A 19,531-nucleotide genomic window follows, 5' to 3' on the forward strand; every position below is an offset into this window, starting at 1 on the left:
TTTTTTGTGTGTGTAGTTCCTATAATTTCTAATTTCGTTTATTTGGACATTATTTAGGATCTATGTTTTGTTGTTTTGGAAGTATTTTTTGTTACAATAATTTGATTATCCATGATGACCAACTCTATTTGCAATGCTGATATTGCTAATCCAAGAATAAGACTTATGTTATGTGCTTACTGGCTGTCGTTTTGTTTTAATGAAAATTTCGTGTTGGTTTTAAAATATTTACGGCAATCCCTTATATCTGAAACGCAAGAAATAATTTTTGCTATAAAGGAGAAGTATATTCCTTCTAATAAAGTGCCTTCAACAGAACTTAGGCTAATGGAGTACAACGTATATAAATTCAGACTTTATTTTTATTATTTTTTTGTTTAAGAATATTTTGGTATTCCAAATAACCAAAAATGAAAAACTACTAGGCAGTTGGGTATTTACCGCTAATGTTTGGTGACAACTTTGACAGTAGATTGATGACGTCACTTCTTAAAAACCAAGAGCACCTAAACGGTTTGGTAAATACCAATTGCAAATTGGTAAAAACCAAAACGCTTTGGTTATTCGCCTAAAATCGGTTTATGTTTGGACAGCATCTGACAGCAAGAGTGACAGTTTACATTACATCAACATTTTTATAAACAAAACTGACAATAATTAATATCATTGGTATATATATATATAATTTATAAGTTACTACTTAGGTCAACTCTGCTGTTTGATGAAGTGCGTTGAAGAGGGATTCAGAATAAGAAGTACTTACTTTTATAAAAAGGATATTTTTTCCCTTGAACTTGCCTACATGAAAATACCCTATAAGATTATGAATATGTGGACAAGTGCAATACTAATAATTTTCTCAGCAGCACTCATCAGTGGTGCTGCAATTGAGAAGCAAAATGAAGCAGTATCAATGTTTGATGTCATAAAAGAAAAATGTCCACAATTAAACAAAACAGAATTGTTCCATACCCTCAATGACATATTCACCAAGCAATGTGTTAATTGGATGGAAATATCAACCACAGATTCCCTAAACAACTCAAGTATTGAGCAGTGCTTACTCCTTTATGAGAGCATGAATTATTTTTGCAAGAGATTAGATCAACCTACTGGTCTTCAATATTCTGGTCTAATTCCTACAAGTAAAGCAATTTCTTTTTTTGATATTTCAACAATCTGTATGTCTAACAATAGTCTAGCACATCACTTAACCAATAAAACTGAGCACAATGTATCCAAAATTTTAGAACCAATGAACTGCGTATTAACCTGTGGTGGGCTTAAACAAAATGAAGCTATAACATATGAAATATGCAAATATGCATATTTTTTTGCATCTTTTGATATGAACAAATTTTTGGCTAAAGCTAAGATGCAACATAGTATACTTACTAATTCTGAGGCTAATTCCATTTCACAAGCAGACATTTCAAAAGTTAAGACAAACCAAAAAAATAATACGATGGGGTTTGCTAATTTAACTGCTGTAAACAGTAACATGACTCAAATTTCTGAATCACTTCCCACTCTTTCTCAACACACTTCTAAAGAGACAGTATTAGAACAAACCAACAAACAATCTGCCAAACCCCAAGAAAGTAATCCGCCTAAGGTAAATTCAGTTCTCCCAGGTGCTGCAGTTAAGCCCATTACTAAAATTCCAGAATCAGATGTACCTGATGCAAATGCTAGGTAAGTGTAACTCACTATCATAGTATTCTTATATAACTTTCATAAATTGGAAATATGTGTTTTCAATGAATAATTAAATAATAGTTTCTGATAATATGACGAATCAAGTGTATTTTAACCCTTAGTAGTATTTATGGAATTTTGTTAAACAAGACAAGCTAAAGTGAAAAAATTGTACCAAATTAATGAAACCCAGTGATCACTGGCCTACAAGAAGGTCAAAATTGTTTTTCTAGGTCAGTCAGTTAAATTATGACACAATATCTCATCTAAAAAGAAATTATAATATAAACAAAATATAACTGAAGCTATAAATTTATTGCCATTTAAAGATCATAATATTGAAACTGTCGAGTTCACAACATGTTTTTCACAAATAAATGTTAGTATCTTTGTGAGAAGATTAGATATAAAGACTTTTGAGTGAGGCTTGAGTCTTCTCCCAAAGCTGCTTACATTGTTAGTGAATTATGTGTCAAGAGTAAAATAAAGAGTTTTGATTAGTGGTAAGGCTTTTTTGTAATTTGGGTGTCATACCAAAGGTTCCAAACATAGGTCTATAAGAAATAATTTGACAAGGATTATGCAGTTCCATATTTTTTCATTTGACAACAAATTCCCAATTTGTTTGATGAAATAGATGTCACATAATAATATAATATTAATAATATATTTCAGAAAATAATTAGAATAACCCTTTACAGTATATTATTGTTAGTGTAGTATAGTATAAGTTGCTAAGTTTCATATGCCGCCTAGGTGAGAACACCTGTATGTGTCATAAATGAAAATCAATTATTCTTTCTTTCTTATTCATACAATATTAAGTTTCTACTGTTAAAACACAAATATCACAAACCCATACCTCAATAGCTGAACCATAATAACTATGATAAAATGAATGTACTATCACAACATTCTTTGACTTTTGTTTGTGTATAAGTGTGCAGATTGTATTGATATACAATCATATTATATTGACAATGTCCTAAGAGAATAGCAATCTAGATGGATACCTTTCATCCCTTTTAAATATTATTTTAAGTATACATTTTTGAGAAATATTCAATGTGATGGTCCGTATAATCCACCCCATACAACAAAACCTTATTGGATAACAGATTCAACAAAAGCTGTGTAAATTATAACACAAGTTTTCCTATATGTAAAATTTATATATAATTTTTCTAATTTAGTTGGATAAATTTTAATAGTCTATGTGAAAGTTCAATTTCAAATGTCTGTCCGGCATGAGTCCAAAATATTTAGTATGTACAGGGTGGCCAAATAAGAATGCGAGGTACTGTATCTGGGAAACTATTCATCGTAGAAGCTTGCGACAAAAAAATTTATTACTAAAATGGCCAAGAGAATGACCTGGAAAATATTTTCAAGTTTCTAAAATGGCCGCTAGGGGGCGCAACTGCAATCTTGAATCTAGAAAACTGATGTTTCTGTAAATTTTGCAGAATTAACCTAACAAAAAAATAGCTGATTATTAAAGTAGAGACTAATCCGAACCTTTTTTATTTGAATAGTTTTGCTGTATCTCTAAAAATAAAGTGGTGGGGGGTGTTCAAAAGTTGGCTTAAAACACACCCTGTATACTAAAAACGCCTTAGCCGATTTTATCAAACTTGGGCTAGTTGAGAAGAGCTATTATTAAGCTACGAATATTATTATATTTCATGTTTTTTTAGTTTTACATCTCGCCGCTAGAGGGCTTTTTTCGGCTTTCTGACACAAATGACTAATTTTCTCAAAAAACTTAAATACGTTGATATGATTTTTTTTTCATAGAAAAATAGCTAAATGATGTCTAAATAATCTTGCGAAAACCGCAACTCGATATCTTGTTCCTAACCTAAAATATAGGCCAAAGAATATTTTATACCCTTAAATTTTAATTTTTTTATACTAATTATTTTGGAATTTTTTAAAATTCACTACTTTTGAAAACAAAATTTACCATTTTTGAAAATATTACCTAATATCACTAAAAGGTAAGTATTAATAATGCTTATATCAAAAATCAGACCTATTTTATGTTATATATTCACTATGGATATAATACGAAAAAAATGATTATTAGAAAGCAGGCCATGGAATGCAACAAAACAAATGTCTACTCAAATTATAAACATTCCTCAAATTGTCAATAGTAAGTTTTCAAAAGTTTTACGTTACTTGAGCATTTTTTGTTTTTGCAAAATGCGTTTTACGAACGATGAAGCTGTTGATATGCTTGCGGTTTATTTTGAATGTCTTCAAAATGCTGCAGTAGCAAAAAGAGTTTATGCTGCTCGAAATCCAAATCGAAGTCCTTGCGATATTAGATTTTTTCCCCGATTAGTGGCGAACTTACGAGCCAATGGTAGTTTTCGGCCTAGGTTTCAACGGCCAAGAATTAGAAGAAATGTGGACAATATTAAGAGCGTACTGGGATATATTGAAGGAAATCCTCATGTTAGCACAAGAGCATTATCCCTTGAATTAGGCATATCAAGAACAACGAATCAAAATATTTTGAAGGACAATAGGTAAATTCTAATAGCCATCGCCATATATGGATTTATTTAAGTTTAGCTTTTTTTTATATATTTATAGAATGCACCCATATCATGTTAATTTACATCAGGCATTGGAAGAAGCAGACTTTGACCGTAGGTTGGACTATTGTCATTGGATATTAGGCATGATACGCGAGGACAGAGATTTTTTATTTAAAATTCTTTGGACCGATGAAGCCACATTTAATAGTGACGGTAGAGTCAACCTGCATAACATGCATTATTGGTCTGCAGAAAATCCGCATTGGTTGCGTGAAGTTCAGCACCAAGGGCGCTGGAGTTTAAATGTGTGGTGTGGTATACTTGGAGGCAACATTATTGGACCATATTTTTTTGAGCAATCTCTAAATGGCAATGTTTTTTTTGACTTTTTGGTAAATCAATTACCGTTGTTGCTGGAAGATGTGCCACTGGAAGTCCGGCAAAATTTGTTTTTGCAGTTGGATGGTTGTCCAGCACATTTTGCTAGGAATGTGCGAGAGCATATTAATAACATTTTTCAACAGCGGTGGATTGGAAGAGGAAGCCTGTTTCCATGGCCTCCGCGATCCCCAGACTTAACCTGTCTTGATTTCTATTTATGGGGGCGGTTAAAGGACATTGTATTTCAGACTCAGCCTACGACTAGAGAAGATATGAAAAACCGCATTCGTAATGCAATACATACCATACCGAGAGCCGAAATTGAAGCTGCAGTTCTATCTACCCATGAGAGGCTTCAGCAATGCATAGAGCGTGATGGTCAGCATTTCGAGCATTTACGGGGGCATTAAAACCCTTTCTTTTTAAAATCGGTCCTTTATAGGGCCACAACTTACATTATAAAAGAAATTCGAAATAAATTATTTTGTAGTTTTTATAAATATTAAGGGATTTCCATATAAAATTCTCTTTGGCCTAAATTTTAGGTTAAGATGAAGATATTAAGATGCGGTTTTCGCAAGCATATTTAGGCGTCATTAAGCTATTTTTTTGTATAAAAAAATTTATACCATTGCATTTAAGTTTTTTGAGAAAATTAGTCATTTGTGTCAGAAAGCCGAAAAAAGCCCTCTAGCGGCGAGATGTAAAACTAAAAAAACATGAAATATAATAATATTCGTAGCTTAATAATAGCTCTTTTCAACTAGCCCAAGTTTGATAAAATCGGCTAAGGCGTTTTTAGTATACAGGGTGTGTTTTAAGCCAACTTTTGAACACCCCCCACCACTTTATTTTTAGAGATACAGCAAAACTATTCAAATAAAAAAGGTTCGGATTAGTCTCTACTTTAATAAACAGCAATTTTTTTGTTAGGTTAATTCAGCAAAATTTACAGAAACATCAGTTTTCTAGATTTAAGATTGCAGTTGCGTCCCCTAGCGGCCATTTTAGAAACTTGAGAATATTTTCCAGGTCATTCTCTTGGCCATTTTAGTAATAAATTTTTTTATCGCAAGCTTCTACGATGAATAGTTTCCCAGATACAGTACCTCGCATTCTTATTTGGCCACCCTGTACTACTTCTTGCATATTGCAGTCCCCCACTAATATACCAGCAAAGTTAGGTCTGTTAGCAAAATGCTATGTAAGTTGTTTTGGTCAAATTTAGGGATAGTTTAACTGTATTTAACCAATTTTTAATTATTTTAAGGCCTGCCATAGCATTCTCTCGCCAGTTTTCACAAAAAAAATGAGTGCTGTGTCGTCAGTGTAGGAAATTATTTTACCATTGATATTTTCTTTAAGAAGAGCATTCAGGTATATTATAAATAAGATTGGACCAAGCACAGTTCCTTGAAGGATGCCAATTTCAATAACTCACTTAAGTTAATAATAATTCTTACCATCTGCATTTTATCTTATTTTATCTGCATTTCAAGTTTTATAAAAATTAAGATCTCCAGATCTAATGTGGTTGGAAAGATTTTTATGTACTTGACATGCACACTCCAAGATATAGATATTAATTATAGTTAGGATAGTTCTTTTTTAAAAGTACCACAGCAAGTTTCTCTGAAGGAAAGTCTAAACATCGTATGTACAATATGCTTTTGATTTATTAGCACTTTCCCAATACTGGAGGAATTACCCCAAGCTAATAAGGCATAGGATAAAGTGGAATGCACTGAGGCATAATAAAAGCTTTTAAGTGTATATGCATCTACATAAGCTCATGGCTGCAAGATGGCATAATTGCTACGGGACAATCTACAACACAGATTCCACCTGAGGATCCCACAATAGATGTCTATCAATTACAATTTCCAAGAACTTGGCTGAGTGTTGTTGGATGATGCTACTTGATGACTCCTCTCTAAGAGGTAAGCTCCGGTCCTGAATAGCTTGAATCGGAGTTAAAACTATGAAATTGGTTTTCAAACTATTCAAATAAAGACCATTTTTCTGGCACCACCCCGCAATATCAGCTATACACTTGGTGGCTTTTAAGTGGATAGACTGATAGTCAGTAGCCAAGCCAACTGCTGATGTACCGTCGGGCAAAGAGTGTTATGTAGCTGTCATTAACCAGGAGAGGCAAGTCATTAATAAAAAGTAAAAACAAAATGGGCCTAAGAACACTACCCTGTGGAACCCCAGTGATGATAGTTGCCCAATCAGATATGGTCACCTGACCACTAACTTTCAATCTAACAGCCTGGGTTCTGTCACATATGATTCAAGCCATTTATAAGCCAGACCTCTTATACCATAATGTAAGATCTTATTTAATAGTAAAGCATGATTAATGGTATCAGAGCAATAGGCCTATAATTACTCACTTCTGCTGTCTCCCCCTTTTTATGAAGAGGTATGACAACAGCCGTTTTTAGGTCTTTAGGAAAATATCCAAACTAAAATGATAAATTCAGAAGATAGGTAAGTGGAGAGAAAATATGCTCAGCACATGCTAACAATAAGTAACAAGGTAGCTCATTTACACCGGATGACTTTTTCCTGGAGAAAGATTTTATAATCTCAAGTGTTTCACCTTCAGTGAAATGGAATGAGGAAATAGAAAAAGAGATTGGGATAAACTGTTGAAAGCCACATTCCTACCCATGGGTGCATGAAAATTACCTGTGATCTTTCGCACTGACTCTACAAAGAAATATTTAAAAATTTTAAATTAAAGGTATTAGCAATAATGAGGTTGCCAGTAACTTTCTTTCCATTATCAGTAACCAAATTAGGAACACAGCGACTTGAGTTCATGATTGAGTTAATAATTTCCCAAGAGGCTCGAGTTATATTGTTAGAAGTAAGCAACTTTGTTGAATTATAAAGAGCATCAACTGTACTACTCCCTTCAAGAAAGGCAAATTGGTTTTGCCACATATTTTATTTTTGATCAAAAAATTTGTTATGAATTTCTCTTCTTTTTGCTAAGGGTATAATATTAAATTTATTTAAGTATAATTGACTATCCAAACCTCTGGGTGGAAAGACACCTTTCTCTCTAAACCAGAGAAACTTTATTTAATAACAGAGAATATTTATTAACATTTAAATGTAGTCTATTGATATTGCAACAATGCTCTACTTTATTAAGATTTGAAGGAATTTGCTATCGTCTTCAGTATGTATTTTTGTGAACAATTTTATATCATCCACAAACAGTAAACTCTGACAAGACAGTAATTTGGCAAGATCGTTTATAAACAATAAAAAGAGAAGTGGGCCCAAATTAGATCCTTGCGGAACTCCCGAGCACACTTCATATATAGGAGACTTAAAGCCTTCATATTCAACAAATTGTTTACAACCTCGTAAGTAAGATTTTATTAAAGCAACTAAATCCTTAGAAAAACCAAAAAATGTTGAATGTTGAAAATCAACCTGACCTCTATTATCCTGCTCACACAAATACTTATTTAGGCAAGCCAAGTTTACTGTACAGGAGCAATTTTTGACGAAACCAAATTGATTAGGTGCTATGTCTAATTTAACATGGGCATATATTCTATTATAAAGAACTATTTCAAAAAGTTTGGAGAAATAACATAATAAACGATATAGCTCTGTAATTTTGAATGTCGCTCATCGGTCCCTTTTTGAGTATCGGGGATATTCTTGCAGTCTTCCATTTATCGAGAAATACTGTTGAAGACAAGATAAGATTAAATATGTGAGCAATAGGCCCTGACAAAACGCGAATACAATCTCTAACGACAAGACTTGCTACTCCTTCGGTACCGGAGGTCAAATTACTTTTTAGTTTATTAGAGGCGGTGACAATTTCATCTTCCGAAAAATTATAAGAGCAATTTAGAGAGTTGTTAATAGTCTGGATCGATTCAATACCAACATTAATACTAGATGTGTCGGACTCAATATATACGCTTTGAAAGAAAATTCCAAATGCATCAACAGTTTGCTGTGGATCTTTTATTGTATGATCGTGAAAAAGCATTGCTCTGGGAATACGTGAAATTCCTTTTTTATTCTGCACATAGTTCCAAAAATCGGAGAAGTCTACATTAATTCGATTTTTGGCTGTCAGAAAATTCTAAAAAAGCAATCCTAATTTGTTCTTTACTATTGCATCGAACTATTTTAATGATTTTCATAATAATAAGTTCTATATTTCTTGAGTTTTTTCAGAATTAAATTCTTTAGTTTGATATTTTTTATGATATCAGAATTAAACCAGACTGGAAATTTATATTTTTTAACGATTTTGAGCGGAACTGCTCTATGAAATATTTCATTAAGTGTACTTACTCTAAAAGTTGTTGCAAGATACATTAGGATCTAAAGAGGCAAACACCTTCTGCCAGTGAGCAGCTTCAATTAAGCTATATAACGTGGGATAATTAGCACGTCTAAAATTGAAACAATTCTGTACTAGTAAATTGTGGGTGAAATTATTAGTCTGAGGTAATTTACCCTTAAAATTCAAAATTAATGAAGGATGATAAGAATCACATTCAACAAAAGAAAAACTACTCAAATGAACTTCACACTCAGACAAATTGGTTATCACTAAATCCAGAATTCTTCCATTGACGTTAAGGACGTTATTACAATGTACGAATTCCATTATATTCATAAATGCCAAAGTTGATCTCACAATAGAGTCATCCTGGTGACTAAGAAAATTGGGGATATTAAAATCAATCATTATAATTATTTTCTTGTCACACAAATATTGCATTGTTTCAATGTAATCGTACACTATATCATAAACCCATTTGCTACTAGCAGGAGGTATATAGACAATAAATACTAAGCACATTAAATGGTCAAAGGACAATTGCGCACCTCGATAGAATTTACATTTTGAAGCAAATCAGATAAATTCAGAGGTAACATTTTAAACTCGCGTTTAACAACTAACAATATACCTCCATCCTTCGACAATCCAGTTCTGTCTACACTTCAGTCACATCGATGTACATCGTAAATGTCCGGAAACAGTTAAGAGTTCGCGACATTATTTTGTAAATTCGTCTCTGTCAAGCATTAAATCTTGATAATAGTTATTTTTTGTTTGTTAATAAGATTTTGTAATTTATTTCTACAATGTTTATATTCGTTTTCTAGTGCTGGTGGGTAGTCTTTGAGACTTAGTTTCATAAACATCTTGTCAGATGCCTTTGTATCAGTTACAACTTCATCTTGTAGTATGTTAAGAATGATTTGCACATGATCTGTTTGTTATATGGCAATCCAATCTGAAAGATTGAAACTTCTTTTTTAAAGATATATTATCTAGACAGGTTTCAGAATCAAATGTTGTTGTTAAATTTATAAAAGACAAACAGCCCAACTGAGCCAAAGTAGAAAGATATTCAAAATTTCCATTATTATTTACATCTGAAATATTTATGTTGGTGTCACCAATTAATATTTCGATATTGGTAGAATCTTTAGATTTATTTAGATAAAGTTAAAAACGATCAATGAAATCAGTTTTAGAGATAGGCGGAGTCTTCTAAATTGCTATCATGCAAATTCTTTTATTATTTTTTACACAGTCTAGTCTACCAATTGTCGTTCTTGAATTTAAAAGCTTGTGTGCTGTGAATTTAGCGTTTAAATTTGACCTAACCAGTAATATCACCCCATCGTTTTTGTTGAAATCTCCACAGTTGTAATATGTGGTGTATCCATTTATATTACATTGATCTGCAGAGGGTATCTGTAATCAATGTTTCATTTCTAAATGTTTCACTAGGAATAAAAACATCAACAAAGTTCAAATTATAAGCTTCCAACATTAGCATAGAGTTGTTAAAATTTTTGCTTATACTGCGGATATTTACGTGAAGCATACTGAGTTGTTTACCTCTAATATTAAAATTTTCAAATAAAAGAGCCCCATCAACATTATCGATCTCTTGGTACACTTTATCAGTTTTATTATCCATTTAATCTCCATAATCTGTACGGCTTTGGAGTGTTGTGATAATTGGTGGATGGACAGTCCTTGTCAGAAGCATAATGCTTCATGTCGTACTGGGTATTAAATTTCATGTTGGCTATTATGCAGTTATTATTATTATTATTATTATTATTATTATTATTATTATTATTATTATTATTATTATTATTTTTATTTTTATAACACTAAAATTACAACAACGAAAAATATATACTAAAATAAAACCTCAGAAAAACCAATGATTAACAAGGATAAAAACTTCACAAACACTATCCAAGAAACAGTTAATGTCTAAGATTAATAATTTTTAATTTGAATGACCGTAAGCCGCTGGAAAATGGATTCAATTCTATTTTCATTAAAGAGGCGCAATGTCCTAGTCAATGGAGAAAGAAACCCAGAATTGGCCGAATGAGAGGGTAAACGAAACATAGGGGAGTTGATCCTTGTTTGACAGCTGTTAAAAGGAATTGCTTCCAAGACGGTAGGACAATGATATAAACCATTTAAGATCTTTTAAAACGTTAAAGCATCAGAATAATGCCGCCTGACTTTAAGATTAGGGATATTAAACTGAACACTGATAACTTCAGCTCTATAAGCAAAGGATCTTAAGAATCTTCTCCATACAGCCTCAAGGCGTTCAATATGAGAATGATAATAAGGGAGCCAAATTACAGACGCATACTTAAGCAAGGAACATACCAACGAGTAATAAAGTAATTTGAAACAGTAAGGTGAAAGATGTACATTATTTCTAGTGATAAAACCAAGACTACGCATACTCCTGCTAATAAGATCCAAAAAAGTTAGCTTGGTATTGAAAAGAACATCTAAATCTATAACTGTATCAACTGACCTGAGTTCGTTCATTATTGATTGTGTATTGATAATTAATAATTTTATTAGAAAGCCTAAATGAAATACATACACACTTCTTTACATTCACTTCCAGACTATTGCTATTACATGACTCAACAACGCTATTTAAATCAAATTGAAGTAGCCCAGCATCATGATATGACTCAATGGCTTTATACAGTAAAATCATCAACAAAAGCAAGATGCTTTGAATGAACAATTACATCACTCAACTCTTATCAACAAGTTAAAAAACACCGGATCCAATATGCGAGCCTTGAGGCACGCCTGAATATACTTTAGTACAATTAGAAATATAATCAATTATCCTGACCCACTGTGTGCGTCCAGTTAAAAAACTGCGACAAAATTCGACCAAAGTCTTACCAAGGCCCATAGCCCGAAACTTCCTAACCAGATGATCATGACCAACCCTATCAAAGGCCTTTGAGAAGTCTGTATACACACTATCGACCATTTGTCTTTGTTTGGGTTTGAAGGAAAGATTTTTTTTCTTTTAATAATGTTTTTACAAAAAGCCATAAACAAGAAATGACTGCTATAGAAATCGCCATATCTGTAGATTGGTTCACAATAAGATATTCCCTGTTAATTTAATAAAATATGACAATGGTGAAATTAAAATTTCTTTATTCATGCTAACAACAAAAAGTTTTATATATAATACTAGAGGATTTAAAACATCCAAAAAAACTTTTTTTAAAACTATTTTACAATGTACATCATGGCTACGATTGGCTGATGTGATAGTGTTGACAAAAAAGTAAAAAAAAAATACAATCATAATACACCTGAAATAATACACCTGAAATAATAAAATATATTTCAGGTGTACATATTCTACCATATTTGCACATTACACATTGAAGATTTTAGATAATAATTTGTTCTAATATTATTAATATAAAATGTTAGGCATTTTTAGTTCAATAGAGACATCAAAATTAATTAATTTGTCTCTTAAAGGGCAACTACATTATAAACTTGTTTTGAATTCTATAACATATTTGATGATTTTCATAAAATGTTCTAAACTATGGCGGCATACTGAAGAACTCTCCTAACATAACCTAAATACAAATACAAAATATTTATTAATGCCATACCATAAGTTTTACACAAGTCAAAAAAAAATATATGTATATGAATACAATAATGGTGAGTATATATTAAAATTGTAACACATTATGTATATATAAATAGAGAAGTTGTAATTCTTCTCTTATTTGTAAAAAGTATTGTACAGTGAGGTTCTTAATTGTCCCTCCCTCCTCTTTTAATGGGTATATATAAAAATTTGAAATTTAGGCACACATCATTAGCAACCTAAATACTACTTGTTGGTCCCTAGCTCAGTTTGCAAAACTTCAAAATGGCCGCGGGACGCCACTTTGAAAAATTAAATTAAATAGAAAAGTGGGACATGCGATACGTGGTTTGAAAACTGCCACTGAATGTTTTATGGTTCTAAAATATTAAGTCATTACTTCTACCCATAGCAAAATGGCAGCCTTTCGAAATCTTATTATTCACATTTTTATTTTCTTCCTTCCTCTACTACTCCAGGTGTAATTTTTTTTGACATTGACGAAAAATACAAACTCTACAAACAAAATTTATTTTAATTGTCTTAATTGTCTAAATTGTCTAATTAACAACCGCACTGTATAAATATTCACGATTACAGTAAAAATATTTTTGAAAAGATACTGTGTGGCTTTCAACTTAACATCTTTAAAGAGCACAGATTTGATGTGGAATGGCAATTTCTTTTAAAAAATGGGCCCATAAACAGACATTCCAGTCTTCATGAGCTTTATATTATTATTGTTTCTAGTTAAATTATCAAGAATATCATGAAAGGTTTCATAATTACCAAAATATGTTCTTAAATGTATTAAACAGACAAGAATGAAGAGGGAACTGTCAATTTATTCAACCTAGAAAAACACATTCTACAATCTGCTCTATTTGGTAATGCATACCGCCCTTCTCTGAATGGGGAAGGCTCAGCAAGCATCAGTGGCATGTGCCCAGATTAAAATTCCATAAGATATCCTAGAATGGACACACACACAATAAACTTAACAAGCCACACTATTATAAAAAAAATTTGAAGTGCAAAGACTCCAGAAGCAATTTCTGGACATATGAAATCTATGTGGGCACTTAGTAGCATTTTCAAGTAGGTTGCAAGACAGCTTTAGCCTTAAAAACATCAACTGGTTCATTAGGACAATACAAGTCTCTATAATATGAGTAGATATGTGCCATATACTTATAACCAAGTATAGACCAAACTACTTATTCATAAATAGAATTTTAAGCCTCGGTCATTCAAATTTGTTGACCTTTATATTTTGTGTATAGACATAGATGTAGGTGGCTTTTTTAAATTACTTTTTCTTAATATATTTATTTTTGAGGCTAAACATTTAAAAAATTGTATGTTTATGCCTTAGAGTAAATCTAATTAGATATTGCTATTTTTAATTGTTGAAGTAAAGCTTGAATAATTAGGAAATCCATATTTATTAGATATGCATTTCACATATCAAGGTATAGTTTTTAATAGAGGAAGCAATCAATTTGCTAGTCATCAGAAAGATTTTGAGGTTTGAAGGTAAATATTTATAAATTTAGGCATCAAAATTGGATATATCTACGGTTTTTTTCAAATTATTGAAAATAAATACAAACGATATATATATTTTTAACATGGTTATATATTTGACAATAACGATAAAATAACTCAAAATATACTTTATTGTTATTTAAAAAAAAATTCCATGAAAGAATGAAATAAATGTTAAATATATGCTATAAAAAATTCATATTTTCAAAATACTCACAAATCTATTAGTAATACAGTCAGAAACATAGGATGAGTAAATAAATAAAAAAACATGACAAAAGTAAAATATTTATGCAATGAATAGAATGCCTTCTCTAACCTAAGCTCTTTAAACATGTGTTTAAAGATATATTAAGAAGAGGAGTTTCGGATGTTAACAGGAAGACTTGGAAGAGTTGTTAAAGCCAATTCGGGGGAACAGACCAGATACAGAATCCTAAAAAAATAAATTAATTTTTTACTAAGAGAACTAATTAGTATTTTTTTGCATTAATAAGTATTTTACATGAAAATATGAAATACATCTCAAATGTCAAACAAAATTGTATTAGAAACAAATTTCTGTGTTAAATAGTAATTTAATAGTATGAAAGCAATTACCCTAATGGCAGTTTCAGCATTTTCCAGAATGTAGGCCTTTTCATTTAAGTAATCCAACAAAGAAGATACGTTTGTGATGCGAAGCCTTAGTCTCCTCACCATCATTTGCAATATATGCTTTTCTCTTCTGATCTTATTATCTCTTTCCTTAATCTTTATTACTTTTTTCTCCGTTTCGTGGGAGTCGAAAAATCGTCAGATGACAGATTTCCTATGTAATATTTTTTTTAATTTAAAGGAAGATTGGGTGCATCTATTTTAAATTATTCAAGTAATAAACTTATAAGTTGATATTGACAAAAACAGGAAAAGGCTTTTAGCAACTTAAAAAATAAATGCTGCTATTGGATGATTATATAAAGATAATATCTTATGGAAACATATAATAAATAATAAATTAATATTATCATAACAAATATGATAATATTAATTTATGCAAAATAAAAATAACAGCAATTTTCCTGTGTTTATGAAGATCCAAATTGTCTGCTACATTAATTAACAGTAAACAAATAACATAGGTATACTTCAAATAATGTCAATCGCTGACATTTTCAAATATTTTTTAATCATTTTAGCTAAAACTTAAACACTCGGCTTTATTTCAAAGCAGCTACCTATAACAATTAATAATTCTAGAAAGCGTTTTTTCTCTGTTTTGTTATTAAAGGATTATACAGCTGTAGTAGCATATAGAAAATTCCCAGCGGGCAGTTTTATCGCTTTAATAATTTACTTAATAAAATATTAAAAAAAAGTAGAGAATAATGCTTACTTATTAGATGAATCATCATGATACATGCATCCCACAAATTTAGGAAAACATCCTGGGTTAAGACATTTGTTGTCAATCTGAGACACAAAAAAGTCAGATTTGTCAAAATGCTCAGAGCAAATCTTTGCTAATTTTTGCAATGGATTATTTAACTGAATCAAATTTTAACATCAAGATTGGATGGATATCTAAAGAAATATATAATTGATATGTACATATCTTCAAACTTATTTAGTTACTGAAGAAAAGTATGGTTCACTACTTACAAAATGAATAGTACTTTCAAAAAAATCAGTTTGAAATGGAAAGGATCATAAAAACCTTTTATTAAATGTTATTTCAATTTCTATTTATTTAAGGTTATAGATTAAATTTTTATAGAATAATTAGTATATAAAGTTAGAGAATAACAAAAGTGGTGCTTTAAATAAAATCCGTTGATAGAATTTTATATGTAGTGTATATATCCTTTCTGCTTTTTTTTAAGTTTCATCATAATAATAATTATTATGACAAAATGTTAAATTCAAATTGTTTTTCATTTTAGAAAATAAGAATTTTAATTTTGATCCCTTAATAAAAAATTTGAATTGTACTTATAACCCGATATAAAAAAATCGAAATTGGATGGTCGGACCACGTCACTTTGTCACCCTGTTTTTTATGTTTGGGATAATCATACTTTCTTGCGCGTGAAAAGACACATTTTCGTTCGAAATACTGATGCTTTGGTATAATACGAATTACAAACTTTACGAGGTAAACAGCTGGGTTGCTGTTTGCTGCATTCTGAGTCTTTCAATTTTGACTCTTTGAATTTTCCTTTGTTCAGAATGTTATTGCGAATTTTCTGTACATAGCCAAAGTTTTGTATTTATAACTATTAAAAACGACAATTACAACAGAATAAAATTTCATAAAACGCTTCCTTTTTACAGCCCCATGTAACAAATTAGAAATATTTAGAATTTTCTTCATTGTTTTTGCCGAAAGGGACCAATAATTTCAAGAGAATACTGACAATCAAAGTGAAAATTTAAAATACAGGGCTATTATTATAATATAATCTAAATAACGTAAGTGAGCCCTCAAGCGAGATGAACTACTTAGAAGAAACGTGTATACTATATACAGATATAATCATTCAAACCTCGCCTATAGGAAATAGTCTATGAGCGTAAGCGAGAGGGGACATATGGAGTCCGCATGAGACAGACAGAGGGCACAATAGATGCCGTTTCCAAATTAATACGTTTGGCAACACTGATATTTCTGTCTCCTCTCGTTCATAGAAAAACAAGACAATTCTTATCCCCACCACACTGCACCGCCAATATGAGATTGCATTTTAAACGTTTAACGTTATTTTTATTCCTAGCTTCCTGCTTAAAAAGCAAAGATTAAATTTCAAACCGCTCGCTACTTGTTAAAATGCGTTCTTTTGAGGAAAAAAAGCAAATTGGTATTATGACGGCAGTTCTGTCGATGAAATATCAGGCAGAACTGCATTCACGTTCGAAAATCGGCCCATTCCCGGCGCAGCACAAGCGAAGAAAGGGAGCTTTGAGAGGTTAATGTTTGTGCTGTTGCTGAAATGAACTTTCCTTGCAATAGTACAACCTTTGCCAAAGAAACGGGTATTGAGCCTTTAAAGGTTAGAAGAATTAAAAAAAAAATAAGTACAAGTGCTATAAGTTGCAAAAAACCCAAGAAATTTTCCCACAGGACCATGAGAGACGGATGGAATTTTGCCATGAAGTATTGGAAGGGGCAAATCGGGATGAAATGTTTATTAGTAACATTTTGTTTTCAGAGTCCTCTTTCTCTATTTGTGGTAAACATAATCCGTCCATTACAGTGGGTTATTCGAGGGAAAATAAGCACATAAGCATACTAACACATACACAATACTCTCAAAAGGTTAATGTATGGGCTGGCATTTTAGGTGATTCAATTATAGGCCCTTTTTATTGATGGAAACCTTAATGCTAACAAATACCTTAATGTTTTGAGGGGTGAAGTTCTTCCTGCTATTCGAGGGCTCAATATCAATTTAGAACAAGTTTGGTTTCAACAGGATGGTTGTCCCGTTCATAACGCATTAGTGGTACGTCAATTTCTCGAAACGTCTTTCCCTGATTGAACAATCAGTGGAAACGGTACTATTAAATGGCCCGCCAGAAGCCCCGATTTAGCCCCCAAAGATTTTTTTCTTTAGGGATACCTAAAAGAACAAATTTATAGGCACGAAAATTTACAAGAGCTTTGTGTTAAAATTAGGCAAGCATTTAATAGTATCTCCATTGAAATGTTGTCGAACACGAGAAGGTCGTTTTAGGATTGATTGACGTACTGCACTGCGAAACCGGGTGGCCTTTTTGAACATGACATAAGATAATTTTAATTTTTATTTAATATTATCAAATTAACTTAAATTTTTTGCTTTATTTTGAATTAAGAATTAATTTTTTTATTTCCTGTCCAATATTTAGTTAATTTATGTTTACAACATTATTGCAGTCGGTTTTTAGTTTATTTTTTGCAGTTAGGGCAGGCAACAGCAAAGACTCAAACGAAACAAAAATTTTTTGTAAATTTGCCACAGAGCAGTGCATCCCCGCTTGAACGCCTTAAGAATACTGAAAGGTTTCGGTTTCGGGCAGTGCTGCAAACCTTAAAGTTTTGTATTACCGTACTTGTAGCCCGTAATTACCGTATTTGAAGCAGAATTACCGTACTTGAAATAAATTTACAATATTGGTTAATATACAGTTTTATGTGTTTTGAGTTGCACTTATGGTCAAAAAAATTAAAATAATAAACAAATTTTCATTCAACACTTTAATTTATCAAAATTAAACACAAATAACATAAACATAAAACTCAAACTAATGCTAACAAGAGGTATTAAAAAAAAATAAAAATTAAACCAATATTGTAATAATAATGCAAACAAATAAATAACAAAATAGTAACAAAATATAGATATTCCTTTTTAATAATAGCCCTAAAAATATTTAATATGGCAAAAAAATATAGAAGAAATATAAAAACAAATAAAATTAAGTTAAACATGCTGCTAATATTCATCTTCTATTGAAAATTCGTCCGTCCTCATTAGACGATACTTCGTCTTGGGAGGGTACATATTTTTTTTGATCATCCTAGAAATCATGTCCTTGCTTGGGGAAAAGTTTACACAGCTTCCTTCTTCCTTTACACATTGGCTTGTCAGAAGACAGCCATTGACTGTGTTTATAATTAATGAATTCTTAGTTTTTGTTTTAACCAAATTAACTTTACTAAAAATTCTTGACTGGGGCAAAGATAATATGTTTAAAACAAAACGTGCCAAATTGATGAAAACTGAAATATTTGCCTCATCTTTATATGTATAAAGTTTTCCCCAAAAAATATCAATTTCATTATCGAAAGTTATGAATTCCGGCGGAAAATTGTAATTAGGTAGGATCCTCCATTCATCATCTACTTGTTGCGCAGCCTCGGGAGAAAAAAATCGTGGCATTTGTGTTAATATGCCTGCTAAGGATGGAAATTGTTCCCGAATTTTATTGGATATGGCAATATTTGGAGAAAAGATATACATTTTTGATAGGATGAATCATCGAAATCGTATCTTTTTTTAATTTCGGTACAAAGGACACTATAAAATTGTTGACATCATTCGAAAAAGTGCTCTAGCAAATCAGGCCTATTTGAAATTTCCTTCTTTTTTATTTCATTTAAAACTTCTATCCCAAGGTACAATTGATTTGAAGGCATAAAATAGGTTTTGTTTGTTGGATCAATTAATGAAAGATCGGTTGTTGTGACGTAACAACGTACCATAAAACAAAGCAGGAATTCTTAATAAGTGTTAGTCATAACTTCATGCATTTTATATACCAACACTTTTTCGGACTGAAAGTATTGGTTTAAGGTATTAACTTTGGGCAAAACATGGTTTAAAAACATAAAATACAATTTTGTAAATGGATCATGCAGAG

General features: G+C 31.3%; 1 protein-coding gene and 1 long non-coding RNA gene across 4 annotated transcripts in view; one reads left to right on the forward strand and one right to left on the reverse strand.

Annotated features, from left to right (window-relative positions):
* Positions 1–612: 612 nt before the first annotated feature.
* The window catches only part of LOC126741027 (uncharacterized), a 46,612-nt gene continuing 27,693 nt past the window's right edge, over positions 613–19,531 (forward strand). The window contains exon 1 of one of the 2 annotated variants that reach the window (XM_050447293.1): positions 613–1,695. In XM_050447293.1, the coding sequence (XP_050303250.1) occupies positions 722–1,695 (974 nt within the window). In that variant the 5' untranslated portion in view covers positions 613–721. The remainder of the gene's footprint in view (positions 1,696–19,531) is intronic. The other variant, XM_050447292.1, reaches the window with a different exon arrangement.
* LOC126741030 (uncharacterized) overlaps positions 14,312–19,531 on the reverse strand; it is a 28,590-nt gene continuing 23,370 nt past the window's right edge. Inside the window, exons 1-3 of one of the 2 annotated variants that reach the window (XR_007662088.1) lie at positions 15,525–15,606; positions 14,750–14,960; positions 14,312–14,585 (exon numbers count right to left, since the gene is read on the reverse strand). This is a non-coding gene — a long non-coding RNA (uncharacterized LOC126741030). Of the gene's footprint in view, positions 14,586–14,749; positions 14,961–15,524; positions 15,607–19,531 lie in introns of those variants that run through there. The other variant, XR_007662089.1, reaches the window with a different exon arrangement.

This window comes from Anthonomus grandis, chromosome 10, assembly GCF_022605725.1.
Source record: "Anthonomus grandis grandis chromosome 10, icAntGran1.3, whole genome shotgun sequence".
Taxonomy (NCBI): Eukaryota; Metazoa; Arthropoda; class Insecta; order Coleoptera; family Curculionidae; genus Anthonomus; species Anthonomus grandis.